At 45.3% G+C, this 27,752-nt stretch overlaps 1 protein-coding gene across 2 annotated transcripts in view; it reads left to right on the top strand.

Annotated features, from left to right (window-relative positions):
* NDC80 (NDC80 kinetochore complex component) overlaps positions 1-27,752 on the top strand; it is a 38,113-nt gene that overhangs the window by 2,946 nt on the left and 7,415 nt on the right. For both annotated transcript variants that reach the window (XM_068270931.1, XM_068270930.1), the window contains exons 2-13: positions 467-560; positions 3,199-3,285; positions 10,115-10,232; positions 11,941-12,113; positions 14,131-14,233; positions 15,291-15,377; positions 16,392-16,485; positions 16,641-16,747; positions 19,011-19,155; positions 21,796-22,001; positions 22,496-22,645; positions 23,857-23,946. In XM_068270931.1, coding sequence (XP_068127032.1) covers positions 472-560; positions 3,199-3,285; positions 10,115-10,232; positions 11,941-12,113; positions 14,131-14,233; positions 15,291-15,377; positions 16,392-16,485; positions 16,641-16,747; positions 19,011-19,155; positions 21,796-22,001; positions 22,496-22,645; positions 23,857-23,946 — 1,449 coding nt within the window. In that variant the 5' untranslated portion in view covers positions 467-471. The remainder of the gene's footprint in view (positions 1-466; positions 561-3,198; positions 3,286-10,114; positions 10,233-11,940; positions 12,114-14,130; positions 14,234-15,290; positions 15,378-16,391; positions 16,486-16,640; positions 16,748-19,010; positions 19,156-21,795; positions 22,002-22,495; positions 22,646-23,856; positions 23,947-27,752) is intronic.

Genomic DNA, 27,752 nt, shown 5'->3' with positions numbered 1-27,752 from the left:
GCTAACCTATTCTGCCACCTATATCTAGCTTAGCTATACTGGGGCACTTATAGCTATTTAACTTTTACTGGGGCACCTATAGCTGGCTAAACTATACTGGGGGCACTTATACTTGGCAACCAATACTGGGGCTCACATACCTGCCATTGGTGTGCTGATCCATCATTGTGTATTAAAAATTATGAATCAATAATTTCTGACAAATCGTGCAATTCAATCTCTTTCCTAAAATCGTCTAATAATAATTTAAGCTTTAAACTATTACTTAATAAAACCTAAAATTAAAACTGTGGCATTCCAGGAAATTCCTATTTAGAAGTATGACTAGAGATAGCATTGGATATCTAATCAGTTTAACTTTGTTCTAAGAGTTAGCTACAGAGAAGAGAAGGTTAGCATGCAGGCTGGAGGTTTCTAGATGGACTGAATCACTAATGTATGAAATGTTTTTCTGTTGTGTGACCAGGAGCAATGAGGAGGAGTTCAACTACGAACAGGCAGTCGCTGATGCCGATGCGGGTCCAGGACTCCAACCGGGCAGGAATGGCCACGCCCCAGACGTAAGACTCTGCAGAAAGGGGGGGAGGTTTGGGGGTTTTAGTGGACTTGTTAGGGGTTTACACTATTTTCGATCTAACAAAAAAAAATTTACCTCATGAGGGAGAAGCCTCTGGATCCTAATGAGGCTTCACAGTCCTCTTCTGCAGACCTGATCCAACAGTGCGTCCCCCCAGAGAAACAGGCACCATAATATTTATCCTGAGAGCCTTGCACAGACGCAGTATTCGCTTCTGGCTCGGGTTCCGGCGGAAATGGCCAAGACTGATTGGGTCCACCCTGCTGCGCAGTTGGCTTGCCTAGAGTGGACCTGATCACCTGTGCAAAGCTCCTGACAAGCAGATCCTTTGTGGTTTTTTTCAGGGCTGCGGAGTCGGGCAAATTTTGGGTGCCTGGAGTCGGGGGAAAAAATGCACCGACTCCTAATGAATTTGTAACTGTAATTAAAATAGAAAATATGACAAAATGTTCTATTTCTCAGATAATAGTCATTCAAAATAATATATATATATATATATATATATATATATATATATATATATATATATATATATATATATATATATATATATATATATATATATATATATATATATATATATATATATATATATATATATATATATATATATATATATATATATATATATATATATATATATATATATATATATACATACATATCACACAGTAATAGCTGTGTCCACAAAAACGAAATAAACCAATCAAAATTAGTTACTTGTGCTGCTTCAATAAAGCAGTCCCCATATTAAGGTCAGATATACATATCTGATTGTGACTGTATTGTACACAGGAAATATATATATCTCTATCGTAAGAATAAAGCCTGATGTGTAGCTGTGTCACTAATAGAGATGGTCAATGAGATGGAAATAATTCTGCATCGATGCTGATTTATACAAATGTATGCACTCCCTTTGCTCATGAAATCAAATAATTTGATATGTTGTTAAAATTTGGTTTGGTGACTACAAATTAAAGGGTACCTGAGACGGATGAAAAGTAAAGTTTTTTTTTTTTTATACATACCTGGGGCTTCCTCCAGTCCCTCGCTGTCCTCCACCACCTGGATCTTCTGCTATGAGTCCTGGTAATTCAGCCAGTCAGCGCTGTCTGGCCGCATGCCGCTCCCACAGCCAGGAACATTCTGCACCTGCGCAATAGTGCTGCACAGGTGTAGTATGCTCCTGGCGGCGGAGTGTGTGCCTGCGCACTATGCCCGACTGGCTCAAGTACCTGGACTCATAGCAGAAGATCCTGGTGGTGGAGGACAACGAGGGACTGATTATCCTGAAGGCGGCTGGAGGAAGCCCCAGGTATGTATAAAACTTTAATTTCATCTGTCTCAGGTTACCTTTGTTACACAGTAGTACTATACGTATGCACTCCCCACAGAGCTGCAGGGAATCCACTGAGAATGCTGTGCACATTGAACACAGAGGTGTTGTCTGTTTAAATCTCCTCATTCCCCTGCAGAGTACCTGCACATCATTCTTACATGTACCCACACTTACATTGCCTAGGGCCTGATAGATGTTCTTTGTTCTGGTTTGTACCTTTTTACAAGTACTCTTACCAAGGACTAGTTTTAGTCTAAAGGGAATAAATATAGTAGTCTACATATCCTTCTCACTTCAGTTGTCGTGTAAAATTCCTAAGCTTTGGCAGTTAAGAGACGAATTTCATGTTACATACTTTTTTAATCAACAAAATTGTAATATGCAAATTGGAGGAGTCGGTGGAATCCTAAACTGAGGAGTCAGTGGATTTTTGGACCAACTCCACGTGTGTGTGTGTGTGTGTGTGTGTGTGTGTGTGTGTGTGTGTGTGTGTGTGTGTGTGTGTGTGTGTGTGTGTGTGATCAATACTTATCAGTCTTATATGAAGCTAGGTATTGTAATGAGGCTATATTCTCACTAGCATTGATCGGTGTTGGGGAGGGACTCTGTACTGACATTGCCATGCTTTGCACTGAGATGTTAAGGCAGCAGTAGTCCAACCCCCCCCCACCCCCATTCATTTTGGGACTTCCCAAAGACACTAAGGGGCTCCCACTGATCCAACATCACTTTAAGCCCTGTGTCTGTGTTTATACTGGTGCCCCCCTGCCATTCATATGGTGGTGGGATACTCTTGTCAGAGTTTTTTATTTTTCTCATCAGGGGTCTTCTTCAATTCACTTTTCTCCTGGAGATTTCTTTTTAATCATCTGTTTAAAATGACTTTCTAGCATGCAATTGAATGTACCAAACATGTTGGTGAAAAAGTCCTGTCAAAGTTATCCTAACAAACACCCGGTGTCTATAGAACAGCCTGTCTAATTCTCCCTTATCTGCAAGTAATGAGCTAGTGTAATTTGAGCTCCCAGCTGTTTCTGGTGAGTTGAGAGCTAATATGTAAATACAGGAGTTAAACCCTTTCTGTGCTCCCAGAAAGTAACCACACTGCAGCATCTGAGGAGCTCTATAATCAGTAAAAAGGAAATGGGTTTTCTGTAAAGGTTATTATGCTGTAGCTTATATTTTAGAGCAGAGAGGAAGTCGCAGGTCCGCTTTAAGTGGGGATTCTATGCATTGGTTTCTTCCTCTGTCCTCTGCTTATTGCTCTTCTCTTCTGCAGGAAGGACAGGCTGGGGCTCGGGAAGCTGAGCATGAGCAAACCAAACTCCGGCACCTCGGAAAGGAAGACCAGCTTCTTTGGCAAGAGGTAAAGTGAACTGATCAATGAAGTGAGCTGTCGCTGAATACAGATGGTCAATTAGGCCTGGTGCACACCAAAAACCGCTAGCAGATTTTGAAACTCTTTCTGTAGCGTTTCAGCTAGCATTTTGCGGTTTTGTGAAGCGTTTTTGGTGTAGTAGATTTCATGTATTGTTACAGTAAAGCTGAACTGAACAGCTACTGTAACAAACGCCTGGCAAACCTCTCTGAAGTGCCGTTTTCCAGAGCGGTTTGCGTTTTTCCTATACTTAACATTGAGGCAGAAACGAATCCGCAATCCAAAATCTGCAGCAGCCCGGGAGTATGCGGTTCTGCAAAACTCCTCCCGCTCTGGTGTGCACCAGCCCATTGAAATACATTACCCAAGCAGATCTGCACCCGCAAGCTGATCGCAAACCGCAGCAGAAACGCTCTGGTGTGCACTAGGCCTTAGAGAATTCCAGCTTGTGTGCAGCTTGGACTAATCTTATGCACTTCCTGTCTAATTCCGCTGCATACAATTTGCATAACTTTTACATGCAATCTGAGATTAGCTCTCACACTGGTACTGGACTAGTGTGGTTTTTTTTTTTTTTTGTTTGTTTTTTTTTTTTATCTTGTCTTGTTTTCCTCAATCCACTCCACTTATCACATGAGTTTTTTTGGGGTCTGCATTGCTCTAATTTTTTTATTTTCCCACCCCAGACAACACCTATGCAATGTCCACTCTGGGTCCAGACCCTAGTAGCCATGAGGGCATGTTTCCACTACAAGCCTGCTATATTCTGGGCACAATCGCATGCAAATTCACAAAAACTTGCACCTGTTATTTACGTGCACATTTGCGTGTAATCACAAATTTTATATTTTTCTTCCATCACTAAAATTCACACAAATTCCTTCCAGCATTAATAACAGACACAACTGGGTCTAAAATCAACAATTGGCACCATAAGTGCTCCAGCAGATGTAAGCTATACATATGAAACCAAAGAGAAAAGATCATCTGCATGAGGCATAAATCAATATACACAGAACAAGATGAAGCTTAATAAGCAATATCTTTATTAGAAACACCAAGACCGACGATTCAATAAACATTTAAAAAATGGGTCATAGACACTGGACTCTGATACAGTAACCAAATGTCATAGTAAAATGTCGTCTATCAAAATAGATTTATAGTGTGGCACAAGACAGAAATAAATCTTACATACAGGTACAATCGGTCACAATACTTGGGTGACTGACAGCACTAAGGCCTGAGTCTGGTGAATGACCAGCTCAACAGCATGTATAACTGAAAGGCTCACTAAACAGCAAGAGATAGCAAGTGCCAACCAGCGCTGATAGTGAGGTAGTGCATAAGATGGAAGATATATCTTCCATCTTATGCACTACCTCACTATCTGCGCTGGTTGCCACTTGCTATCTCCATTGTGATAGGGATATTCTTATGCAAGAGGTCTTTTTGCCATTTTTTTCACTGTACCTTGCCATCTCTTGCTGTTTAGTGAGCCTTTCAGTTAGGGCTCGTTTCCACTATTGCGGTGTGGAATCGCCTGGATTCCACCACTGATGAAATCGCATGCGGATGCGATTCTGCATGCGTTTTGCCGCGATTCCACATAGGTAAGGGTATATGCGTTTTTTTTGTTTTTTTTTGTTTTTTTTTACCATGTCACTGCCTGTGTAAATTAACATTGCTTTTATGCGGAATCGCATGCCAAAAACGCATGCAATTTCCCTATTATTAAATACATTGCCTGTGATTCGCCTGCATTACACGCGCCGGCGAATTCTGTGGTCTACCGTGCAGAAAAATCCTGCACAGAAAAACGCAAATGAAAACTGAGAAGTGGAAACAGTCCCATCCAATTGTATTGCCTATGCGAATCCGCATGCGCTGTCTGCATGCGGATTCACGCTAGTGGAAACGGGCCCTTATACATGCTGTTGAGCTTGTCATTCACCAGGCTCAGGCCTTAGTGGTGTGTGTGTGGGTTACCACCACCAAACACCCCCCCCCCCCCCCCCCCCCCCCTCATTGGTCGTTTATAGCCCAATGGAAATCCCTATGGGAATACAGGCCACCAGGCTGTGTATGAGTGACCGAGCAGTTGCGGGACACATGAGTATTACGGCATGTCGGCGATTGAAATGGGCGCCGCGGATGCGGCAACTAGCCTAGTGAGAATGGACAGTGTTCATTCTCATAGGTTTTAATTGGATACATTTTCCCGGTCTGGGAAAATGTGCCAAGTTGGGACTTTGTGTTCAGCTTGTGTGGCGCAGCAAGCGGATCTAATTAACATTGGGATCTGCTTCCTGCACTAAAATGTCCTGAATGGGTACTTAAAGGGATACTGTAGGGGGGTCGAAGGAAAATGAGTTGACGTTACCCGGGGCTTCTAATGGTCCCCCGCAGACATCCTGTGCCCGCGCAGCCACTCACCAATGCTCCGGCCCTGCCTCCAGTTCACTTCAGGAATTTTAGACTTTAAAGTCTGAAAACCACTGCGCCTGCGTTGCCGTGTCCTCACTCCCGCTGATGTCACCAGGAGCGTACTGCACAGGCCCAGTATGGTCTGTGCCTGCGCCGTGCACTCCTGGTGACATCAGGGGAAGCGAGGACAGTGGTTTTCTGACTTTAGTCTGAAATTCCAGAAGTGAACTGGAGGCGGGGCCGGAGCATCGGTGAGTGGCTGCACAGGATGCCTGCGGGGGACCATTAGAAGCCCCGGGTAACTTCAACTCAGTATCCCTTAAATACATTTCCTGATTCTACAGTGATCGGGGCAGCATCATGAGAAGTGTTTTCCACTATAGTGATTCAATTTGGAAATCTTAATTGCTTTCTGGAGAGATTTTAAAGAGAACCCGAGGTGTTTAAAGAATGTTATCTGCATACAGAGGCTGGATCTGCCTATACAGCCCAGCCTCTGTTGCTATCCCAAACCCCCCTAAGGTCCCCCTGCACTCTGCAATCCCCCATAAATCCCAGCCATGCTGTGAGGCTGTGTTTACATCTGTAGTGTCAGTCTCGGCTGCTCCCCCGCCTCCTGCATAGCTCCGATCCCTGCCCCCATCCCTTCCCTCCAATCAGCAGGGAGGGAAGGGATGCAGGCGGGTACTGGAGCTCTGCAGGAGGCGGGGAGATCAGCAGACTGACACTATAGAGATAAACACAGCCAGCTCTGACAAGCTGTTTGTCAGCAGCGTGGCTGAGATTTATGAGGGATTGCAGAGTGCAGGGGGACCTTAGGGGGGCTTGGGATAGCAACAGAGGCTGGGCTGTATAGGCAGATCCAGCCTCTGTATGCAGATAATAATCTTCAAACCCACCTCGGGTTCTCTTTAAGAGGGATAATGCAATGCAAATGGAAAATCGCGATTGCATAACAGAATTAATCAAAAATTGCAATCGCTGGTGTTTGTGATTGGCGATTGCTAGTGGAAAAGGGCCCTTAAGCAGCGTCAGCCAGCTTGGCCAGTTACTGAAGAGGACTCTTCTACAAACCTTAGACTTTTCCCATTAACAAATCCTTTCAGTTGAGAAATGGCACCTGAAGTGATAGAGGTGGAGGCTGCCATATTTATTTCCTTTCAAGCAATACCGATTGCCTGGCTATCATGCTGATCCTCTGCCTGTAATACTTTCAGCCATAGCCCCTGAACAAGCATGCAGCAGATCAGGTGTTTCTGACATGATTGGCTGCATGCTTGTTTTTGGTGTGATTCAGACACTTCTGCAGCCAAATAGATCAGCAGGACAGCCGGGCAACTGCTATTGTTTAAAAGGTGATAAATGGGGGCAGCCACCATATCGCACTCCAGTTCCCCTTTAACCACTTGCTGACCGCCCCCAGCCGATGGGCGGCGGCAAAGACTGGGCCTAAACTACCGCAATACGCCCATCGGCGGCGGCAGGCGTGGTTATGCGGCGATCGCGTCATTCGTGACTCGATCAGCCGCCGGCAACTGGCTCTGCCCCCCCCTCACGCTGTAACCCGCCAGCCGTTCGGAAGCGCCGGCGGGTTACTAGCACCCGGATCGCCGCGTGTAAAGAGTACATAGGGGTATAGACATTTGGGTTCAAGACTACTCCTCACGGTTTAGGGCCCCTAAAATGCCAGGGCAGTATAGGAACCCCACAAGTGACCCCATTTTAGAAAGAAGACACCCAAAGGTATTCCGTTAGGAGTAGGGTGAGTTCATAGAAGATTTTATTTTTGTCACAAGTTAGCGGAAATTGATATGTAATTTTTTTTTTTTTTTTTTTTTTTTTCACAAAGTGTAATTTTCCGCTAACTTGTGACAAAACAAAATCTTCTATGAACTCACCATACTCCTAACGGAATACCTTGGGGTGTCTTCTGTCTAAAATGGGGTCACTTGTGGGGTTCCTATACTGTCCTGGCATTTTAGGGGCCCTAAACCGTGAGTAGTCTTGAAACGAGATTTCTCAAAATGACCTGTGAAATCCTAAAGGTACTCATTGGACTTTGGGCCCCTTAGCGCAGTTAGGGTGCAAAAAAAGTGCCACACATGTGGTATCGCCGTACTCAGTAGTATAATGTGTTTTGGGGTGTATTTTTCCACATGCCCATGCTGAGTGGGAGAAATCTCTCTGTAAATGGACAATTGTGTGTGTAAAAAAAAAAAAAAAAAAAAATCAAACAATTGTCATTTACAGAGATATTTCTCCCACCCAGCATGGGTATATGTAAAAATACACCCCAAAACACATTATACTACTTCTCCTGAGTACGGCAATACCACGTGTGGCACTTTTTTGCAGCCTAACTGCGCTAAGGGGCCCAAAGTCCAATGAGCATCTTTAGGCTTTACAGGGGTGCTTACAATTAGGCACCCCCCAAAATGCCAGGACAGTGAACACACCCCACAAATGACCCCATTTTGGAAAGTCGACACTTCAAGGTATTCAGACAGGAGCATAGGGAGTCCGTGGCACCATAGTTTGTAAACGCTATAACTTTTACCCAATCCAATAAATATACACTGAATGGTTTTTTTTTTGTTTTTTGTTTTTTTTTAATCAAAGACATGTAGCAGAATAACTTTCGCGCTCAAATGTATAGAAATTTTACTTTATTTGAAAAATGTCAGCACAGAAAGTTAAAGTAGTTTTTTTTTTTTTTTTTTTGACAAAATTCATGTTTTTTTTTTTTGATGAATATAATAAAAAGTAAAACTCGCAGCAGCAATCAAATAGCACCAAAAGAAAGCTGTATTAGTGACAAGAAGAGGTAAAATTCATTTAGGTGGTAGGTTGTATGACCGAGCAATAAACCGTGAAAGCTGCAGTGGTCTGAATGGAGAAAAAGGCTCTGGTCCTTAAAGGGGCAGTATGGCGAATTGACTTATTATACAATCATTCTATATAACCTTTTACTAAGTGGAGCAATGTATTGCGCTTGTATTGTTGTAGAATAAAAATCAATTACAATAGTGCATTAACCACAATCAGTGAAGGAGTCACTTCGGGAGAGAAACCTTACTGACGCACAGTTAGCATATACCATTGTGGAGTAGGAGGCAGCCCTGTCAGCTGTTTGTATTCTCGTTATTCTTCCCCCCCCCCCCCTTTTGATCATCCCTGAGAGGATTGCTCCTACTTGTAACGGCACACTCGTACAGTTTTACAGCTCATCAGAGCCGCTGTATGTCCCAGGGCAGTGATTTACGGCTCTGATGAAAAAAATGCTGCCCGCTGAAACCCCCCCGTCAGAGAAGCTGGCAAAACCACAGACAACTGTTGTCTGTTGCTGCGGAGACCAGCTCTCTGCTATTGCGCAGATTTCCAGTGGCTAGTTTTAGCAGGAACAAGTGCTATAACTGTGTCCTGCATTCTTTACATTCCTTTTAAAACGGAGGCACACAGTTTTTTTTTTTTTTTTTTCTTTTCTTTTCTTTTCTTTTTTTTTTCTTTGTGGATTCTTTACTTTCGGAGGAAGGTGGTAAGAGCCGTAAATCACTGTCCTGAGGCTGCTCTGATGAGCTGTAAAACTGCACGAGTGTGCCGTTACAAGTAGGAGCAATCCTCTCAGGGATGATCAAAGGGGGAAAGAAAAACAAAAATACAAACAGCTGACAGGGCTGCCTCCTACTCCACAATGGTATATGCTAACTATGCGTCAGTAAGGTTTATCTCCCGACGCCACTCCTTCACTGAATGTGGCTAATGCACTATTGTAATTGACTTTTAGTCTACAACAATACAAGCTCAATACATTGCTCCACTTAGTAAAATGTTATATTGAATGATTGTATAAATCAATTCACCATACTGCCCCTTTAAGGGGCGAAAAGACTGTGGTCCTCAAGTGGTTAAGGTGGCCACTAACTATACAGTTTTCCAAATGATTGTTCATGAACGTTTCTTTGAATGATCGGAAACTATATTTTAAGACCACTAATGGACAAAAATCTCCTAAGCAATCCGATGAATGAAATGTGGGTCGGATTGATTAGATTTGTGTCTATTAGTGGTCCCAAGCTATCATTTCCAATTTGAAGAATTGTTGATAAACTATCATTCAGCAAATGATATCGTTAATGGCCACATTAAGTCTGATCAGCACAGATTTACGCTGTGCCTTGTTTGTTGTACAATGTTTTTTTACCTGACGTGTGGCCCAGGCTGTACTATTGGTACGTGATGATACTTGTTGTGGGCTGGGATTTTTCCAAACCAGTACAAGGATCACATGCCAAGAACAAGCTTGCTGATTGGTTGCTCCATCCTTGCACTGATAGTGATCTCTCCTCCCCTGTGATTGGTTGGATGTGATGGTATTCTCCTCCTTATGCAGAGCCAGCGGCAACAGGAACAGCCAGTATGGAGCTTTCGGGGGTTCGGAGAAGATAAAGGACCCCCGGCCCCTCCATGACAAAGCCTACATCCAGCAGTGCATCCGCCAGCTCTGTGAGGTATGTCCTGTTTCTCGGGGGCTACTGGCAATGTGTGGGGGATTTGGCGTAGTAGTTTGCATTTGATTAATTAGGAATGTTAAATGTTGAACCTGTGCTATGCATTTATTGTATAGCCCTACCTGCTAATGTTTTGTGAGCCAACGAGAGTGCATCTTTGGCAGGGTCCTCCCTTCCCTAATGTATTCTACATGATTGTCTGCTCCTTTCCTATGACTGTCTGTACTTGTACTACTGGACCTACCCAGCCCAAATCACATGATCCTGTATCTTGTACCCTCCCCCTTCCCTAGTGTATTCTACATGATCATGTGCTCCTTTCATATGACAGCCTCTTACTGTATTACTGGGCCTACCTAACCAGCCCAAATCACATGATCATGTATCTTGTACCCAGTTTGTCTTGTATAGCTTTCTCCGTTGTTTTACCTTGTTACGTCTGTCATCCTTATATTGTATGTGTTTGTTTAGCACTGGGTAATATGTTGGCACTTTATAAATACAATTAACCCCTTGGGAGTCATAAAGTTTCTAAACACACAAGCAAATGTGCAAAGCAATCAATCATTCCAATTGATTTCCAAATTGGTGATGGTTGGAAACCTCAAAAGAATGTACAAAGGCTTTTTGGGCCAGTTCCTGTGGCTTCCTGTTTAAACCACCTGTAATTTGCACGCGTGTGCAGAACCAGTTAGCATTTACCAGCACATCCAATCTCTGAACAGCCAGTGAAACAAGTGTTTTTTAGAAAGGATTTTTTTTTTTTTTTTTTTTCAGCTGGGTGGCATAAAAAATATAGCCGGGTGGAGCACAAAAGATGAATGCAGGGGGTGGGGTTGCTTTTCTGCACAACTTTGCTTACAGCAATAGGGAGAGGACAATAAAGCAAGCTGACAGCCGGGAGCTCACCAACATTAGCCAGGTGCAGCACCTGGCTAAGGCCTCTTTTCCATGGCTAGTTACACTGCATGTTCAGTGAGCAGCTACCAGGCAGCAGTGCGCAGTTTTGAGAGTTTGAGAGGCATTTTGCTGCCTGTCAACTGTCCTTGGAAAGGAGACATAAGAGTCTGGGGAAAATGGTGGGCATGTTAGCTCACTCACTACAAGCTACAATTAGGAGACTGACTCATTGCTTGGAGGTGAGACATGGGAGGGGGGGTGTAGCCAGACCACTGAATGGTTTTGTTTCTGGTCAATTGTGGCATTACTGAGGTTGTCTGGTTCATCATGCCAATTTGTTGTAAGCTGTGATTACTGTTTTTCTCTATACAAACATTTTAAAGTGGAAATGAAGATTCAGTAAACTCAAGTGTTTCACTTACCTGGGACTTCCCCAAGCTCCCTGCAGCTGTCCTGTCCCCCGCCGGTCCTCTTTGATCCTCCATTCTCCCGCTGCGGTGCATTTTCATTACTGCCGATTTGTACATCGACGACGCAGCCCTGGCCATACGTATCCCTTACGTTTCCGTCTGCAATAGTATCCTGCAGGACAGGAACACTGATACGTGTGGCCAGGGCTGCGCAGGCGGCGGTAACGAAACTGCACAACGGCCGGAGAACAGGATTGTAGAGGACCGGCGTGGGACAGGATGGCTGCAGGGGGCTTTGGGAAACTTTGATTTTACTGAACCTCCAGTTCTGCTTTTAAGAAAAAAAAAATGGTGTAGAACACTGTTTTGGTCACTATGTTCCTTGTTTTGTCCGGCAGTTTCTGAATGAAAATGGATACGCCCAGACCCTTACTGTGAAGTCCTTACAGGGTCCCTCCAGCAAGGATTTCCTCAAAATATTTGCCTTCATCTACAGTTTCATCTGCCCCAACTATGAAATTCCAGACTCCAAGTTTGAGGAGGAGATACCCCGGGTATTCCGAGAGCTGGGGTGAGTGCCTCATCCTCACAGGTCAACCTCTTCTGTTCCCATGGGGGTGAAATAATGCCACCAGGTGATATTAGGAATAGTCCGTTTTCGGCATCAGTTGCCTTGATTCACTAAGGCCCAATCAGAGGGACAGCTAAGTGGGGGACAGTACTGCAGCCTGCCAGCTCTGATTGTGGCTGGCAGGCTAACTGATCGCCGCTCTGTTTTACTTGCAGCATGCGCATTCCCTGCTTATCCCCGCTCACTGCTCTTGACATCAATTGGCGTTAGGAGGTCCTGGGGAAGCCACTCTGCGACCACCCATCAGTGTTAGGTGGTCGCATAGCAGTTAAATTGAGCAGTGTGAGTTCAAAATGCTATGCACTGTAGTGCTGACTAGTCTGTGCTGCTAACCTACTCCTGCTCCTTTTTAGGTACCAGCTGCTCCTTTAATCCCACCCTCAGCCCCGTCGGGTCCAGTTTCTTTGTAGGAAGTGATGCCCGCACTTTGGCCCAATAGGCTGCCTGTCATGTGACAGCTTAGTGAATCAAGGCCGTTGTTTACCGGTTTTCATCTTGTCCAACCAAACCTATGGAGATCACCTCTATACTAACCTTCCATGTCCTGAGCCTCAAATCCTCAGGAGGGAACCTTGATACTTGCGGTGGGTTGGCTTCATTTGACAATGCTGCAGCATCTTTGGGGTATGAAAACCCTCCATATTTGTTTGGCAGTTTTCATCGCTGTTATGGGTCACTGCGTGTCTTAGCTTTGAGTGTGAGGGCTAATATTGAGCCCATAAATTTCTTATGCATGCAGATTAGTCATGCACCATCAGGACACAGGAAGAGGCTAATCAATCTTAAAGAGGAACTGAAGTAAGAGGTGTACAGAGGCGGCCATGTTTATTTCCTTTTTAATCAATACCAGTTGCCTGGCAGCCCTGCTGGTCTTTCTCTGCAGTGGTATGTGAATAACACCAGAAACAAGCATGCAGCTAGTCTTGTCAGATCTGACACTAATGTCAAACACCTGATCTGCTGTGTGCTTGTTCAGGGTCTATGGCTAATAGTATTAGAGGCAGAGGATCAGCAGGAGGGCCTGGCAACTGGCATTGCTTAGATGGAAATAAATATGGCAGCCTCCATATCTCTCTCACTTCAGTTGTCCTTTAACTTCTGTGTATCTTGGAATTGGCCCAATCAGAAGTGAACTTGGCCCATTTCCAAGCTGCAATAAATTTGCATGCAGGCTTGACATTCGCATGTCATTCTCAGTCTTCAGGGCTGGTTTGCACGGACGTCCACCTGGCTTCCAGCAGCGTCTCATTCATCAGCAGCAGCTCGTTCAGGCTTTCGGCAGCTTTCTGTCCCCACCGGGGGAAACGAGCCACGGCGGTTAAGCGACCCAGGACACTGCATGTAGCATCTGGGGTCTTCTTAAACGATGGTGAAAATTGGGATCAGAATGCTGCGTTAGCATAAAAGCCCAGTGCAAATGCTCCAATTGACTCGAATGGGAGTATGTAAGGATGAGTCCCTAACGCCGGTGGTAAACGCGGGGCGGACGTCCGTGTGAACAGCTCTTACTCATCAGTTGGTAGGAGTGGGAATAATGTGGAGCTGAACTCTTGCACAGGACAGAAGAAAAACAGAGAAATGCACCCTGTATGTATTTGAGTTTATCCTGTCTAATTCCCCCTCATTTGTGACTACTCAGAACTGTAATTTGATCTCTTAGCTGTCAGCTGACTGCCTTGGCAGAACAGCTAACTTGTAAACACAGGCTGTTAATGTCTAATTCCATGAAAGCAGGAAGTACACACCACAGATGTATTGCAGGATTTGTGTGTAAGGTGTAACAAAGATGTTTTTTCTTAGAGCAGAGAGGAAGTTCTGAGTTCAGGTCCCCTTTAAAGTGTAGGATTGGTATGTGGATGAGGTAGCAGCACAAATCTATACTATAGATCAGCCAACCAGCTAACATCAGAGTACCATAATGGCCGCCTCCCTGATCTCTCCTTTATCCCCCTCTCAGGTACCCATTTCCTTTATCAAAGAGCTCCATGTACACTGTGGGTGCCCCGCACACCTGGCCGCAGATCGTGGCTGCCCTGGTCTGGCTAATAGACTGCGTCAAGGTAAACTCTCTCAACGACTGATTTGGTTAGTCTTAAAGTGACGTAAGTGTGCGTGTGTGTACAGTGCCTAGCACACAGGCTGTGTTCGTGTGGTGTGTTCACTCTCTCATATTCAGGTATGCAAGGGACAGTTTCTCTCCTGTCAGAACCGAATTGCGCTATAGCATAACACTCACTGGTAAGGAATTATTGCCATAAAACTCTTTCCTTGCTGAGAACAGCATGAGGAGAGGGAGGAAAAATAGTTAATATTTATATATTTTAGCTCTGGGACATTTGAAAGACTGTCATTGCACAGACAACAAAATATTAAATCTCTTTACTGTGTAAGTAATTTTCACCACTATCCATGGCGGAGGGGGAATCGTTATTTAACGCTGCCAGGACTTGTGCAGGAGCAGGGGGAGCCACTTTCTCAGCTATATCCTGCGCCCACGTTTCACCCCAGCTTGGATTATATGTACGTGTATCCAGACCTAAACCCTAATGACCTCCATGCCCAAGAGATGAGGCAGTGCTGGAGAATCATTGGTGGCCATACATTAGTCACTTTTTGGGGGGGGGGTGGCAGTTTTGTTCTCCACTCACTTTTGTTGCCAGCAGTTTAGCCATTACTGGCTGTGTTGGGTTATTTTGATGGGACAGCACATTTACCCTGTTATACAAGCTGTACACTGACTACCTTACATCAGTGTCATATCTTCAGTGCTAACCCATGAACCAAGATAGAATAAGATGTAAAGGTAAACTGAGGCGCCAGTAGGATATATTTAAAAAAGTGTTTTAAAAATAGGAGTTGGACCTTGCCTTACAAAACCTCCTCACCTGCTTGCACTGTGGTAATCCTCGTTTGTGAGTATAACAATACTTCCCCCCCCCCCCCCCCCCCCCACCCCCCACCCCCACTCTTCATAACCAGTACATACTAAACTATTAGGCTCTTGGTGTCCCCTTTTCTGTATGTTTACAAAGCATTATATGTGAGATACTGTAGCTGTTTGCCAGTGTGTGGAGTTCTTCCTTAATATATTTATAAATTCCTTCTCTCTTCCCTCAGCTAACGCACGCCATACAGCAGCAGGAAGTGGTGTTTGAGGAGCCCCAGCTGGGAGCGCAGAGTGAGAATGGAATTGACTTCAACCCGGTATGTTCATCCTCTTCTGCTGGCATGAGGTCCAGGTCATCTCTGTGCACTATGCTGTGAGGGAGTGTAGCTGACTAGATGATCCGAGGACCCACCCCTGAGGTTTAGCAAACTGCGGCTGACTGCTGAACCGCAGGGGTGGATCCTCGGAATATCTAAACTTACTTTGGAGGGGGGCAATCTTCAGCGTGTGATTCTGTTATTGCGCGGAGTATTGTATTCCCGATGCTGGCTTTTTTTTTTTTTTTTTTTTTTTTTTTCTTTTTTATTCCCTTCCTGATGCCTTACCTAATACAAACCCTTTTCTAATGTCTAAAGCTGGCCATACGTCCCTTCATGTATGGCCAGATTGACCATTAGATCAGAGAGGAATCCATTGCCTGCCCACTCACTGTCCAGCCACTTCCAATAGATTTCAGCATAACATCTGTTAACGGCATACAATGAGGGGGGCGATTGACCCCCTGATGGGCTTCACGTGCCCATGCATTTACACTTTACCTGTCCACTGTGGTGCCCTTCCATATTTGCCATTCACGCTCGTGCCAGTGTAAAGGGCATTGTGACATCACACGCGGCTCACATGCTATATGCAGAAGATGGATGGTCCCTGCTGATAATTGTAAATTATAAGTACTACTTTTGGAGACATCCCTTATGCAGCTGTACTTGCTGACAGCGGCGCACCTATTCATACAGGCTTCAATCCACTAGTGCCTGAGTAGTTTCCTGTGAGCAGGTCGCGGTCTTACAATGTCTCGCACTATATTTCCTGTTGATTACAAGAATCGGGATGTGCAGAGGCATAACATTGCAGTGGTCCAATCAGATTTGGGAACTCCTGACCAATAAACAAGGTTCCAAAACTGATCAGCCACTCCTGCAGGATTGTAGCTCTGCCTCAGAAAAATCTGGTTCCTATGACAAGTGCTTCGATATTGTTAGATCGTCACTACTTGCAATGCTCTGATATGACTCTAACTTGTGCTGTGACCTCCTGTCCTGTATGTGCAGCTCTTTTTGGACTTCACAACGAAGTGTTACAACCGGTTTATGGACGGCCACGATACCTTCGAGGATTTGGAAACTGAGGTGTTTGTCAAACTGAGTAAGTAGCTGTTCCTTCTCTCCTCTCGCATACTGTCCCCGCTCTTCCCTTGTGACTTCCATCTGTCGCTGCTCGTGGCTGCCGTATCTCCTGACCTTCTGACATAAGCTCACATGCATGTTGCCCTCTGTGCTGATGTTTCTGTTCCCCCGCAGAGGACATGTACTCTGTGGATGAATCCCATGTAGAGGCGCTGCTGGCCGAGGCCCGGAGGCTGAGCGAGGAAGTAGAGAAGTTGGAGAAAGAGAAGGAGAGAGAGCCAGTAAGTGTCAGCCCTCTGGAGAGGGGGTCATTCACTATCGGGCTTTTACTGCTGACATAAAAGAAACCACACGCTACAGGGAGGATTTGAGCCATGAAACTTTTTTTTTTTTTTTTCTTTGTTTTTAACATAATTTACCTGCCACGTCCTTTTCCCTCCAACTCACTCCCCAAACCCCTTGTTTGCTGGTTTCAATTGTGTAGCCCTGCCCACTTGCACAGAAGTGCAAAATGGAGGAAGCACTTCAGCATTTTTCTGCAAGGGGTTGGGGCTAAACACCAGAAGTTAGACAAGTAGCTCGGCTATTGGGAAAGAGGACTTATCTGAAGGTCTCTCTTATAATCCTGATGTTCTTCATCTCATTCAATCAGTTTTAGATGAAAGCTGTTTTGGCCAATGTCGGAAGTAATGGGTAGAGATGAGTGCTAAAGTTATCACCTGTTTTACTCCGGTAACAACAGGGATGTGGAATTTGGTACAAAAATCTGATTCCTCAGTTTATGAAACCTCCAGGTATCAGAAAAATTGCTCCGACTCCACAGCCCTGGGTAATAAGACCTCTCGTCTATCTCAGAGTAATGCTTTTCTACATCACTTTTCTTTTTCTACAGACAAAATAAGGGCAGGCACTGCAAAAGAAACTGGACTATCAGAGGGCCAAACAAAGTAGACCTGCAGGAACACTCACACAATCCCACACATGAGTTAGAGGGTCTAAAACTGAGTTCCTATGAAACTAAGCAGAACTGTCCAGAGTTATATCTGGGTCTCTTATTCTCCTCCCATAGATGATTACCTGTGTATACTCCAATACAATACAAGCTGGAATTTTTTGTATTTACTCAAATATAAGTCTACCCAGCAAATTTAATAGCTGCGCTTGTGGACCAGGAGGGGTTAATGACTGCACTGCATACAATAGTGCAGCCGTAAGCCCCCTCCTGTCCCTTAAAGAACTGTCACAAAAAATCTTAATGTAAAACCCATACACAAGTACATTTCTCCCAGAGTAAAATGAGCCATAAATTACTTTTCTCCTATGTTGCTGTCACTTACAGTAAGCAGTGGAAATCTGACATTACCAACAGGTTTTGGACTAGTCCATCTTCTCATGGGGGGGTTCTTTTTAAAAGCTCTTGGAGAATGGCAGTTGCTCAGTTCAACTGCCAAAATAGTGTGCAGGGAGGCTGGCCAGCATCTTTATGTACTTTCAGGGAATGTCTTAATAAAGAATAAAGTTCATGCTGAGAATCCCCTATGGAGAGATGGACTAACCCAAAACCTGTTGGTAATGTCAGATTTCTACTACCTGCTGTAAGTGACAGCAACATAGGAGAGACGTAATTTATGGATCATTTTACTCTGGGAGAAATGTACTTGTTTAGTTAAGATTTTTCCTCTTAAAGGGGTTCTGTGGGGGTTGTGGAAGAGAAAAACGGACACTTACCTTGGGCTTCTATCAGCCCCGTGCAGCGGTAATGTCCCACGCCGTCCTCCTCCCATCTGCCGTTCTCCGCCGCCGGCCCCGGTCTAAGCGGCATGGGATCCAACTGCGGCTGCGCTAGAGTGGCCGCGCACCCGCTCGCTTCCGCCTGCGTCATCGGAAGATTACTGCGCAAGCGCAGTACAAGGCTCCGTTGTACTGCGGCTGCGCAGTAAACCTCAGATGACGCGAGCGGAGGCACGGCAACGCGCATTATTCGTCTGTATGTCAGCCGAATAATAGCCCGCTGCGGGGAACGGCGGATGGGAGCAGGATGTCGTGCGACATTACCTCTGCACGGGGCTGATAGAAGCCCAAGGTAAGTGTCCGTTTTTCTCTTCCACAACCCCCACAGAACCCCTTTAAGTGCAGACAATACCTCCTCCAGGTCCCCAAGTGCAGCAATTATTCACACCCCCCCCCCTACCCGACCAATATTTTCCTGGCATTTCTTTTATCAAAGTGTCACTTACCACTGGGTAAATTGCTGCAAATGGGAATGTCGCTAATCGACAACGCTAACACACATTACTAGCGTGCTTAGTGATGACTCGTGTATAAGCCGACCGCTGTACTTGAGTATAAATCTAGAAATTTAGGTCTGATTTACATAAGTGTGTGTACAGCTCTACCCTCCTGTTAGTCCCTATGAGAGGTATTGTGACATTGTTGCCCTTATGTATACTGGCCAAGATCCATGTCTCTATCATTACCTGATCTGCAAGTCTCGGTCTGATTTTGGATGTGTGGGGCTGATCTGCATTCTATTTCTGTTTTCAGGACCGTTTGGCCTCCATGAGGAAGCTGAAGGCCTCCCTGCAGACCGACATCCAGAAATATCAGAACTACCTGACAGAGATGGAGTCTCATTCTTCTCTGATGGACCAGAGAGTCAACAGCCTCTCCGAGGAACTGGAGTCCACAGGTGCTCTACTACTTCTAGATTTACAGCTATGGCATAAGGAGGAACCTTGGTGTCATGTACAGCTTGAACAGATGTTGTTGTAAGATGTAGAGTATACAGGGCCGGTATCAGTCAGTATCCACATAGACTACATCTCCTTGGGCTTTAAGTCAGACCTCCAGTGGAAATGGCACTGGTCCTTTTTTTTTTTTTTTCTCCTATAAAGTTACAATTCCCTGCCGTATCTTCCTATAAATAGCCCCCAGGGCTACATGTCAGCCGGCGCCCCCTTGCTGAAAAATGCCTTGTTTTCTGTATCTTGAAATAGACCGTACACCCTGGTGTTTCACAGCAGGGGGGTGGTTGATACCGGGGCAACTTACAAGGTTACACAGCAGGGGGGTGGTTGATACCGGGGCAACTTACAAGGTTACACAGCAGGGGGGTGGTTGATACCGGAGCCCCGGGGCAACTTGTGAGGTTACACAGCAGGTAATCTAGGAGAAGAGGAACCATTAAATGTACACTGGAGGTCTGCTTTAATCTTAGTTGGTAGGTGTGTCTGAACTTTTAAACAATCTGTCAAACTATCTGCCAAACTTGTCTATTAAGCCCCATACAACCTTTGTTGTGAAAGAAAGTGCTTTGCTATTGTTCAAACAGCTAATAAGACTGATAAGTCAATCCGACAGTTGCATTCGTCTTATTGATCTTATCAGCTTTTAGAACAATGGCAAGACCCCTTCCCCCCCCCCCCCCCCCCCCCCCCCCGCCACCAACTTGTTTCACAACAAAAGCTGTTTGACAATTGTGCTGCATAAAAGACCGCTGTTGAGCGTGTGAATTACGCTTAAAGGTACACACGTGCGTGCGTCAAACTTGTCTTAAACCCCATACACATGCTCAGGTCTCTTATACAGCACAATTGTCAAACAGCTTTTGTTGTGAAACAAGTTGAAACAACTAAAGTCTTCTGCTGTTCAAAGAGCTGATAAGCATTGATGCAACTGTTGGCTTGACTTTTTATCAGCTGTTTGAACAATAGCAAAATACTTTCTTTAGTTGCTTCAATTTATTGCACAACAAAAGTTGTATAGGGCTTAACAGACAAGTTTGGCAGATAATTGGACAGATGGGTGATAGGTGTGTATGAACCTTAATGCCAGCGTACCATAGCAATCTCACTAAAGCGCGTGCTGCTAATGGGTGTGGGCGGAGCGCCTCTGGCATTAGGATTGGTAAAGTTGCTGTGTGCTTCCTTCAAGGCAAAATTACGGCCGTTGTGTGCTCCAGGTTTCAGCAAACCGGAAGGTTTAAAGAGGCTGAAGTCTCAAATAGTTTATTTTTTTTTTTTTATATTAAAAATCTTTTATCATGCCCTATCTGAAATGCTGCAACCGCTGCACACTAACTAAATTCCCCCCCGGGGCAATTGCGGGGAGCGTTTCTGTGAAGAGGCAGAGCTTTAGGCTGTAGCACTGCCTCTACATGCATCCATCAGCCCGGATTGCCGCCTCTCCCTGCCCCTCTGTCTTCCTTCACTGAGAGAGGCGGAGACACGTGCAGATTGACGCTCATGGAGGCAGAGCTACAGCCCAACGTTCTGCCTCCATGGGCAGCAAAAACCAAGACCAAGAAAGTGGTGGATTTTTGCTGAGCAGTTTGGGGTGATTTTCGTTAGTGTTCAGCGGTGGGGATGCAGCGTTTCAGTTAGGGCATTTATGTTAGAGAGATTTTTAAAATCCAGTATTTTGAGATTTCAGTCTCTTAAATACTTACAACTGTGGAGGGAACCCTCTGGATGATCCAAATGCTCCCTGATGTATGACTACTTGGCTGCTGGCCGGGACCCTCTTCCTCTACACAGCCACACCCCCTCCTTGTACATGTGCTGCCACACTGCACAGGTGCCAGCATTGTTCCAGGTGTGATTCAGTCAAAGCGCATGAGCTGCTGCATGCTTGTTCAGGGTCTATGGCTAAAAGTATCAAGAGGCAGAAGGAAATACAAGTCAGCCTCCATATCACTTTCACTCAGGTGTCCAACCACCGTGGCGTTCTATTAAGATCGCCAGGGTGGCTGCGGGAGGGTTTTTTTATTAAAAAAAAAAAAATTACATGCAGCCAACTTAAAGTTGGCTGCATGAAAGCCCACTAAAAGGCACTCCCGCTGAGTAACAAGGAAGGCCGCAATGAGCGGCCTTCCTTGTTTTTCGCTTTCATCGTTGCCATGGCGTCAGCCGCCTCCGATCCAGCCCTTAGCGCTGCCCGGAACTGTTTGTTCCGGCTGGGCTCGGGCGGCTGGAGGGCCCTCTTTCGCCGCTGCACACGGCGAATCGCTGTGCTGCGGCGGCAATCGGGTAGCACACGCAGCTGGCAAAGTGTGCTGCGTGGTTTTTTTTTTTTTTTGTTTTTTTTTTTTTTTTTTTTATATTTGAGCAAAATCAGCCCAGCAGGGCCTGAGCAGCAGCCTCCGGCGGTAATGGACGAGCTGAGCTCGTCCATACCGCTAAGGAGTATGCCAGACTAATTGCACTTCAGGTAGCAGATGTTCTGTTTTCATGTGGCACGAGCCGTGCTTGGATCTTTGACGCCAGTCCTGCGGTGCGTAGAAGTGAGCGCAGACCTTACTGTGTGCCCCTCCCCTTCTCTTCCTCTCCAGAGCTGGAGTTTGAAGCCATGAAGCAGGAGAACCTGAGGCTGAAGAACATCCTGGACAACCAGAAGTGCTCCGTGGCCGACATCGAGAGGATCAAGTATGAGGAGAACGAGCTGAAGGAGACCATCACCAAACTGACCAAAGACCTGGACAATGACAAGCAGCTTCTGTGGAGCGAGGAGCTCAAATATGCCAAGATCAAAGAAGCGGTAACTGCAGAACGGGAGGAGTCCTACTGAGGGGTGGAGACAGCCAAGGACACACTGATCATACCAGTCAGCCTGCAGCTTGGAACCCGGCCAATCAAATGCACTCCATGACTACTGTGATTGGCCCAGCTTCAAGCTGCATGCAATCTGCATACAAGCTGGAATTATTTGCATCTCCTTCACTACCCCGATTCCTACATAGTTTGGTTGAAAAAAAGGCCTCCGTCCACGTCCAACCAGAAAGACTTTTAAAAATTAAGAAAACCCTGAGATGTCTTTCCCCACAAGCTGCTCCCATGTGTGTCCCCTGCTCCCCAATGCTGCATGTAGACTCCTCCCACTCGTGTTTCTTCTCTGCTCCCATGTGTCCCCTGCTCCCCAATGCTGGATGTAGATGACTCCTCCCACTCGTGTTTTGCCACAAGCTGCTCCCATGTGTCCCCCTGTTCCTGAATGCTGGATGTACACTGACTCCTCCCCTTTTTTGTTCTCAGGTGGAGACGGAGACAGCAGAGTTCCACAAGTTGGCACGGAAGCTGCGGCAGAACCCGTTTACCGCGGCGATCGCCAGCGGTTTTGACTTCAAGTTGGAGTGTAACCTGGACAGCGAGGCGAGCCTGCAGTGCTGCCGCAACAAGGTCAATGTAAGGATCCACATGTCACGGCGACCACTGACCCGACTTGTGATTGGTCCAGGAGACATGGCGGCTCCAGGCAGGGGGAGCTGCACTCAGCATGATAACCTTTTAGTAGAACCTGTTCACATTATAATATGAAAATAATGGAAAGATGTATAGGAAAACTCTTTTCATTCTGTTTTTTTCTAAAGAAGCCCTGTAATAACAGTAGAATGCACTAAATTACTTAGGGTACCCACTTTTATGGTAGTTCTGGTTTCCTATATATTAGTATGAAGGCTGTTAAGTTATGCAGAATTCTTCTCGCAGTGCAGTGTGGGAGACCAGGTGTTTTTCTATCCAGCTCAGAACACACCATTCCACAGGGCTGTACCTGCCTCATTTTTGTTTCCACTACAGTTCCTCTGTATTTTCATATTTGTTACAAAAAAGAAAATACTTATTTGTGACCATTTCATGTTTATCACGCTGAATTAGCAGGCTGTGCAGTCAGCCAGATGGGGAAATGTAGAACGGACTGGAATTGATATTTGCAGGGCCCCTCCTCAACAAACTGTTTTTTTTTTTTTTTTTTTTTTTTTTTTGTTTGTTTTTCTCCTCAAATAAAATGGGAAATGCCAAGATCCATTTTCTCAACTGTGGCTATTTTGAAGCCAATCCTGGTGTAATTTCCTCTTGCGCTCCTCTGCCTTATTGTGTACGCATTGCCCACCCTCGTCTCAGTCTTTAGGCACTCCCACCCAGCTCTACAAAAAAAGTGCATTGTCTCAGCATGAGAAATATTGTCCAATCAGAGAGGAACAGAGGTGTGGGAGGGGAAAACAGGAGGGAAAGAGGCTTCAGCCAATCAGGCTGTATTAGTTAAGTCTGAGGGGAAAGTAGAGAAGCAAAAGACAACCCAGCATGCCCTGCAACTTCCTTTTTACCAAATTTTGTGTACCAAAGAGTCAGGTAAACTGGGAAATGATCATTTATCAACAAGAAAAGTAGTTTGTTTTGTGTTTTGTTTTTTTAACTCTTGGATTGCCTGGTTAGCATCCTTATTACTTGTTTACCAGATAAAAGTACATTTAATTTTATGCCCGTGGCAAGTGGAACTTTAACATGAACTGTGTTTTTATTTTGTTCCTGTGGATTTCAGACTGAAAAAAAAGTTTGCTCTGTGATGTAATATGCTGCCTTCCTTCAGTAATCCCTTCTACTGATACTTTGTACAGCTCCCCCTCCTGGAAATGGCATCGCAGGTTGAAGCTCTGATCACGAAGGGCAATAATGAGCTGATGGATGCGCAGGAGATGAACGAGCAGGTGAGAATCTGGCCAGATCGAGATTCACTGTACATACACTAGATCAGGGGTAGGGAATCTTGGGAGACAGATGTGTTTCCTTTAATGGCTACATCTGCCTCACAGACCGCTCAGTAGGGGGTGATTCATTAAGGTACACTGTTACTTGTACTGCCACACTAAGCTGTGCTGCTTGAGCACTTTCAAAGTAGGCACACTATTGCTGTAGCATGCACTAACTTGCGCTGCTCCAATTGTCCCAATCTGGATGCTGTCAGGTCCAGTGACTTTGTAGGACAAGATCCCCACACTTTCATTGACCCAATAGGCTGCCTGTCACTTGACAAGTAGCCTATTGGGCCAACGTGCAGGGATCTCATCCTACAAAGTGAATTAACCCCCAAGTCAGCTAGCTAATTGTACAAGCTGTTAGTCAGTATTTCTCCTGTGTGGCTCTTGGGGAAATTGCTGATGCTGCTGAAGACGTGTAACACTTCCCCAGCCTTGTGGATCAACTGTATACACATCACCATGGCAACTGTTCCAGTTTGAAACGCATTGTATGGCTCTCACGGTATTACATTTTAAAATGTGGCATTTATGGCTCTCAGCCAGAGGTTCCTGACCCCTGCACTAGTTTGTCCAGAGGGGCAGCCTCCATTGGCCGCCTAGGCTTACATTCTCAGCGGGTACAGCCTCCATTGGCCACCTAGGCTGTTATAATTTTTGTTTGTTTAAGCTTGTAAACCCATAAAGGCTATGGGATTCACAGAAAGTCCTTTAAAGTGGTATAAAACTCTGACAACCTTCAATAAAATATTTTCATGCTTTTAATTAACCATACAGTTAACATATTTGCTTTTGTGCCTGTTATATTGTCTGTCCACAAATTCCCAAGTACAGTTGCTCTGAAAGCTGCCATTGCATTTTACTGCATAGCTGCTATATTTATATATTAAAAATCTGTCTAGTGATCACTTCTCAGCTGCACAAATACAAGAAGCAGAGCAAGCTTGGCTTCAGAACTTTGCTAACTTAACTAAAAGCATCTGACAAGGGAATGTAAACAAAAGATAATGTTATCACCTCTTCGGATGTGGCCAGAAGCTGCCCACTGAAGCAAGGAACTTTCCACTGAAGATCAAGGTGCTGTTTAACTATTTGAATGCTGTTGTGCTACAAATTTTTGTGGTAGTAGATTTTCTGCTGCAAATCATTTAGAACAGAGGAAATGCTGAATTTCATTCCACTTTATGAAAGTCAGCGTAGCGTTCTGTGCTAAAAATTTACAGCATAAAACCTGCTACCATAAGCAGTTGGCAGAATAGCATTAAATAGGCTTTGGAAATACTTTGAAAATAGGCTTTCCACTGAAAAGTGCCTTTTTTTTTTTTTTTTTTTTTTTATGCTAGGTAAACGCCATTCAACTTCTCATCAGATCAACTGGTTGAACTAATAATTTCCAACGCGTCTGATCATCTCCCGAACCTTAACAGGATCGCTTTTTGTGGAGTACTGCTCTGAACATCAATTCTGCTGTTGATAGTGAGCTTATTGGACATGTCCGAAATAATCAGTTTGATCCGTTGATCGTATGTGAAATCGAATGGTGTACCTAGCATTAAAACGGCACTTCAGTGGAAAGCCTATATTTCTAAGTCAAGAAGTTACATTGTCTTGTTTACGTTTCCTTATCAGCCAAAATTGGTAATCTTTCCTGGCAGTGCTTAAAGAGTCTGAAGCCATAATAAAAATGGCTTTTTTGCTTATATATAGCAGGGGCCCCTGATAAAACGCCGCTATCCCGCGGCTGAACGAGGGTCCTTCCGCCACACCTCCCCCCCCCCCCCCCCCCCCCCCCGCAAAATCACAACCAACTTGGTTGTAGATTTTGCTACCCCTGTGCCCTTCCGTGTGAGGCGGGGCTATGAGCTGCAGCCCTGCCTCACACGCGTCTATCAGCGGCTGATCTTCGCCTCTCCCCGCCCCTCTCAGTGAAGGAAGACTGAGAGGGGCGGGGAGAGGCGGAGATCCGCCGCTGATAGACACACGTGTGTGTGTGTGTGTGTGTGTGTGTGTGGCAGGGCTGCAGCTCATAGCCCCGCCTCACACGGAAGCGCTCCCCGGGCAGCACGGGGGATTTGGAGGGGAAAGGACCCTTGTTTAGCCACGGGATAGCTGTTTTAGCAGGGGCACACATGCCCCTGATATATCTATCTCTCCATTTTTATTATGGCTTCAGACTCTCTTTAAGGTGCATACACACCTACCTTTGATGGATGTTGCCACTCAAGATCAGGAACGGATTCCCCTTGGGTGACATCACTGGGCCATGCTCAGCGTCGGCTGTGTAGCTGACGCACTGTGTTGCTATGCTGGGGGACAGTGGAGGTACGACTAGCAGCACATGTCTGACGTCACGCGGTGGGCGGGGGAATCGGCGTTGCTGAGGGTGAGTAGCTCCACCTGGGGGTCGGCGGCTGCCTTACAAACACCTGATTATCAGCTGAGGGGGTCGCTATCAGCCGCCTTACCCAACTTGCAGTGAAGCACAGACTAAGCACCCTCATGTATTTTACCGTGTATATTGGGGGGAACATTAGAGTAAACACCTACCCTGCTCTGTTTCATCCTTCACTGCTCAGCCTTATCAGCCCTGATAAAAATCCCCCACTGAGAAAAATAGAAATAAAAATGTCTTAAAGCTGCAATAAATCTGCAGTGTCTACTTCCTACTTTCATGAAAGCAGACATAGAGTTAACATCCTGTGTTTACAAATCAGCTGCTCTGCCATGGCAGCCAGCTGAGAGCTCAAATTAGCTGTGCTTAGTCACATATGGGGGTTGGGGGGGGGGGGTTAGACAGGCTAAACTCTCTCTAAATGCATACAGGGTGTATTTCTGTTTTGCCTTCTGCCCTGTGTAAGAGTTCAGCTCCACTTTAAATGGCTCCAAAAAAAGCTGCATGCAGGGCGATTTTTGGCTTAAAGAACCACTCCTGTGGGATCATGGCCGTTCACTTTTAGCAGGGCTTTTAGAATCGCCGGCGATGCCTAGAAAGAATCTGTGGTGAAATGCTGTAGTGGGTCTCAGGCCTTATGCCTACTACACACCATGCAGTTTCCCATCAGATAAACTGGTTGAAACTATTACGGTATTATCATTCTGAAATCTGTTGGAAATATGTTCCTAGTGTGTGGCACAGATTCCTGTCAGATTCGACTTGATAGTCATCTGACAGAAACCTGATGGTCAAATCTGCTGCAAATCTATCAGTGTATGGCCACCTTAAGTATGCAAACCAGGTCTGTGTACAAACCTATATACATAGGCTGAAAATATACAAAAAGGCACAAAGGATTAGAGCGTTGAGAAGTTGTAGCCGGCAGCTCTGAAAAATGTTTTTATTGGTTTTATAGCAGTGTCCTGAATCACAGGTGCAAAAATAGTCAGAGCTAGCAGTATAAATAGGGCGGGGAGGTGAATACATAGATGGCAAACTGTACCCATACTGGTATATCTGGCTGCTTTTGCACCTGTGATATCTAATGCCTGGTACACACTGTGCAATGTCCCATCAGATAAGTCGAATCGATTATTTCCGACAGGACTGATCTGGTTTCTGGTAATAACCTTTATGGGCCATCAATCTGCTGCCAGCAGCAGATCCACCTAGAATTTCCATCCTGCCAGATCAAATTGATCTAAATCTGCTGCAAATCTATCTGGTCGATTTCAGCCATCAATTGATTATATCAAATTCCCTGTGTATAGGCCCCTTTAGATAATTCTGTAGTTATATTGGCCAATGTAAACCATGGCAGAGG

Source organism: Hyperolius riggenbachi, chromosome 2 (genome assembly GCF_040937935.1).
Source record: "Hyperolius riggenbachi isolate aHypRig1 chromosome 2, aHypRig1.pri, whole genome shotgun sequence".
In the NCBI taxonomy this organism is placed as follows: Eukaryota; Metazoa; Chordata; class Amphibia; order Anura; family Hyperoliidae; genus Hyperolius; species Hyperolius riggenbachi.
The sequence above is the reverse complement of the archived record's forward strand: the minus strand, read 5'-3'. Positions and strand labels throughout refer to the sequence as shown.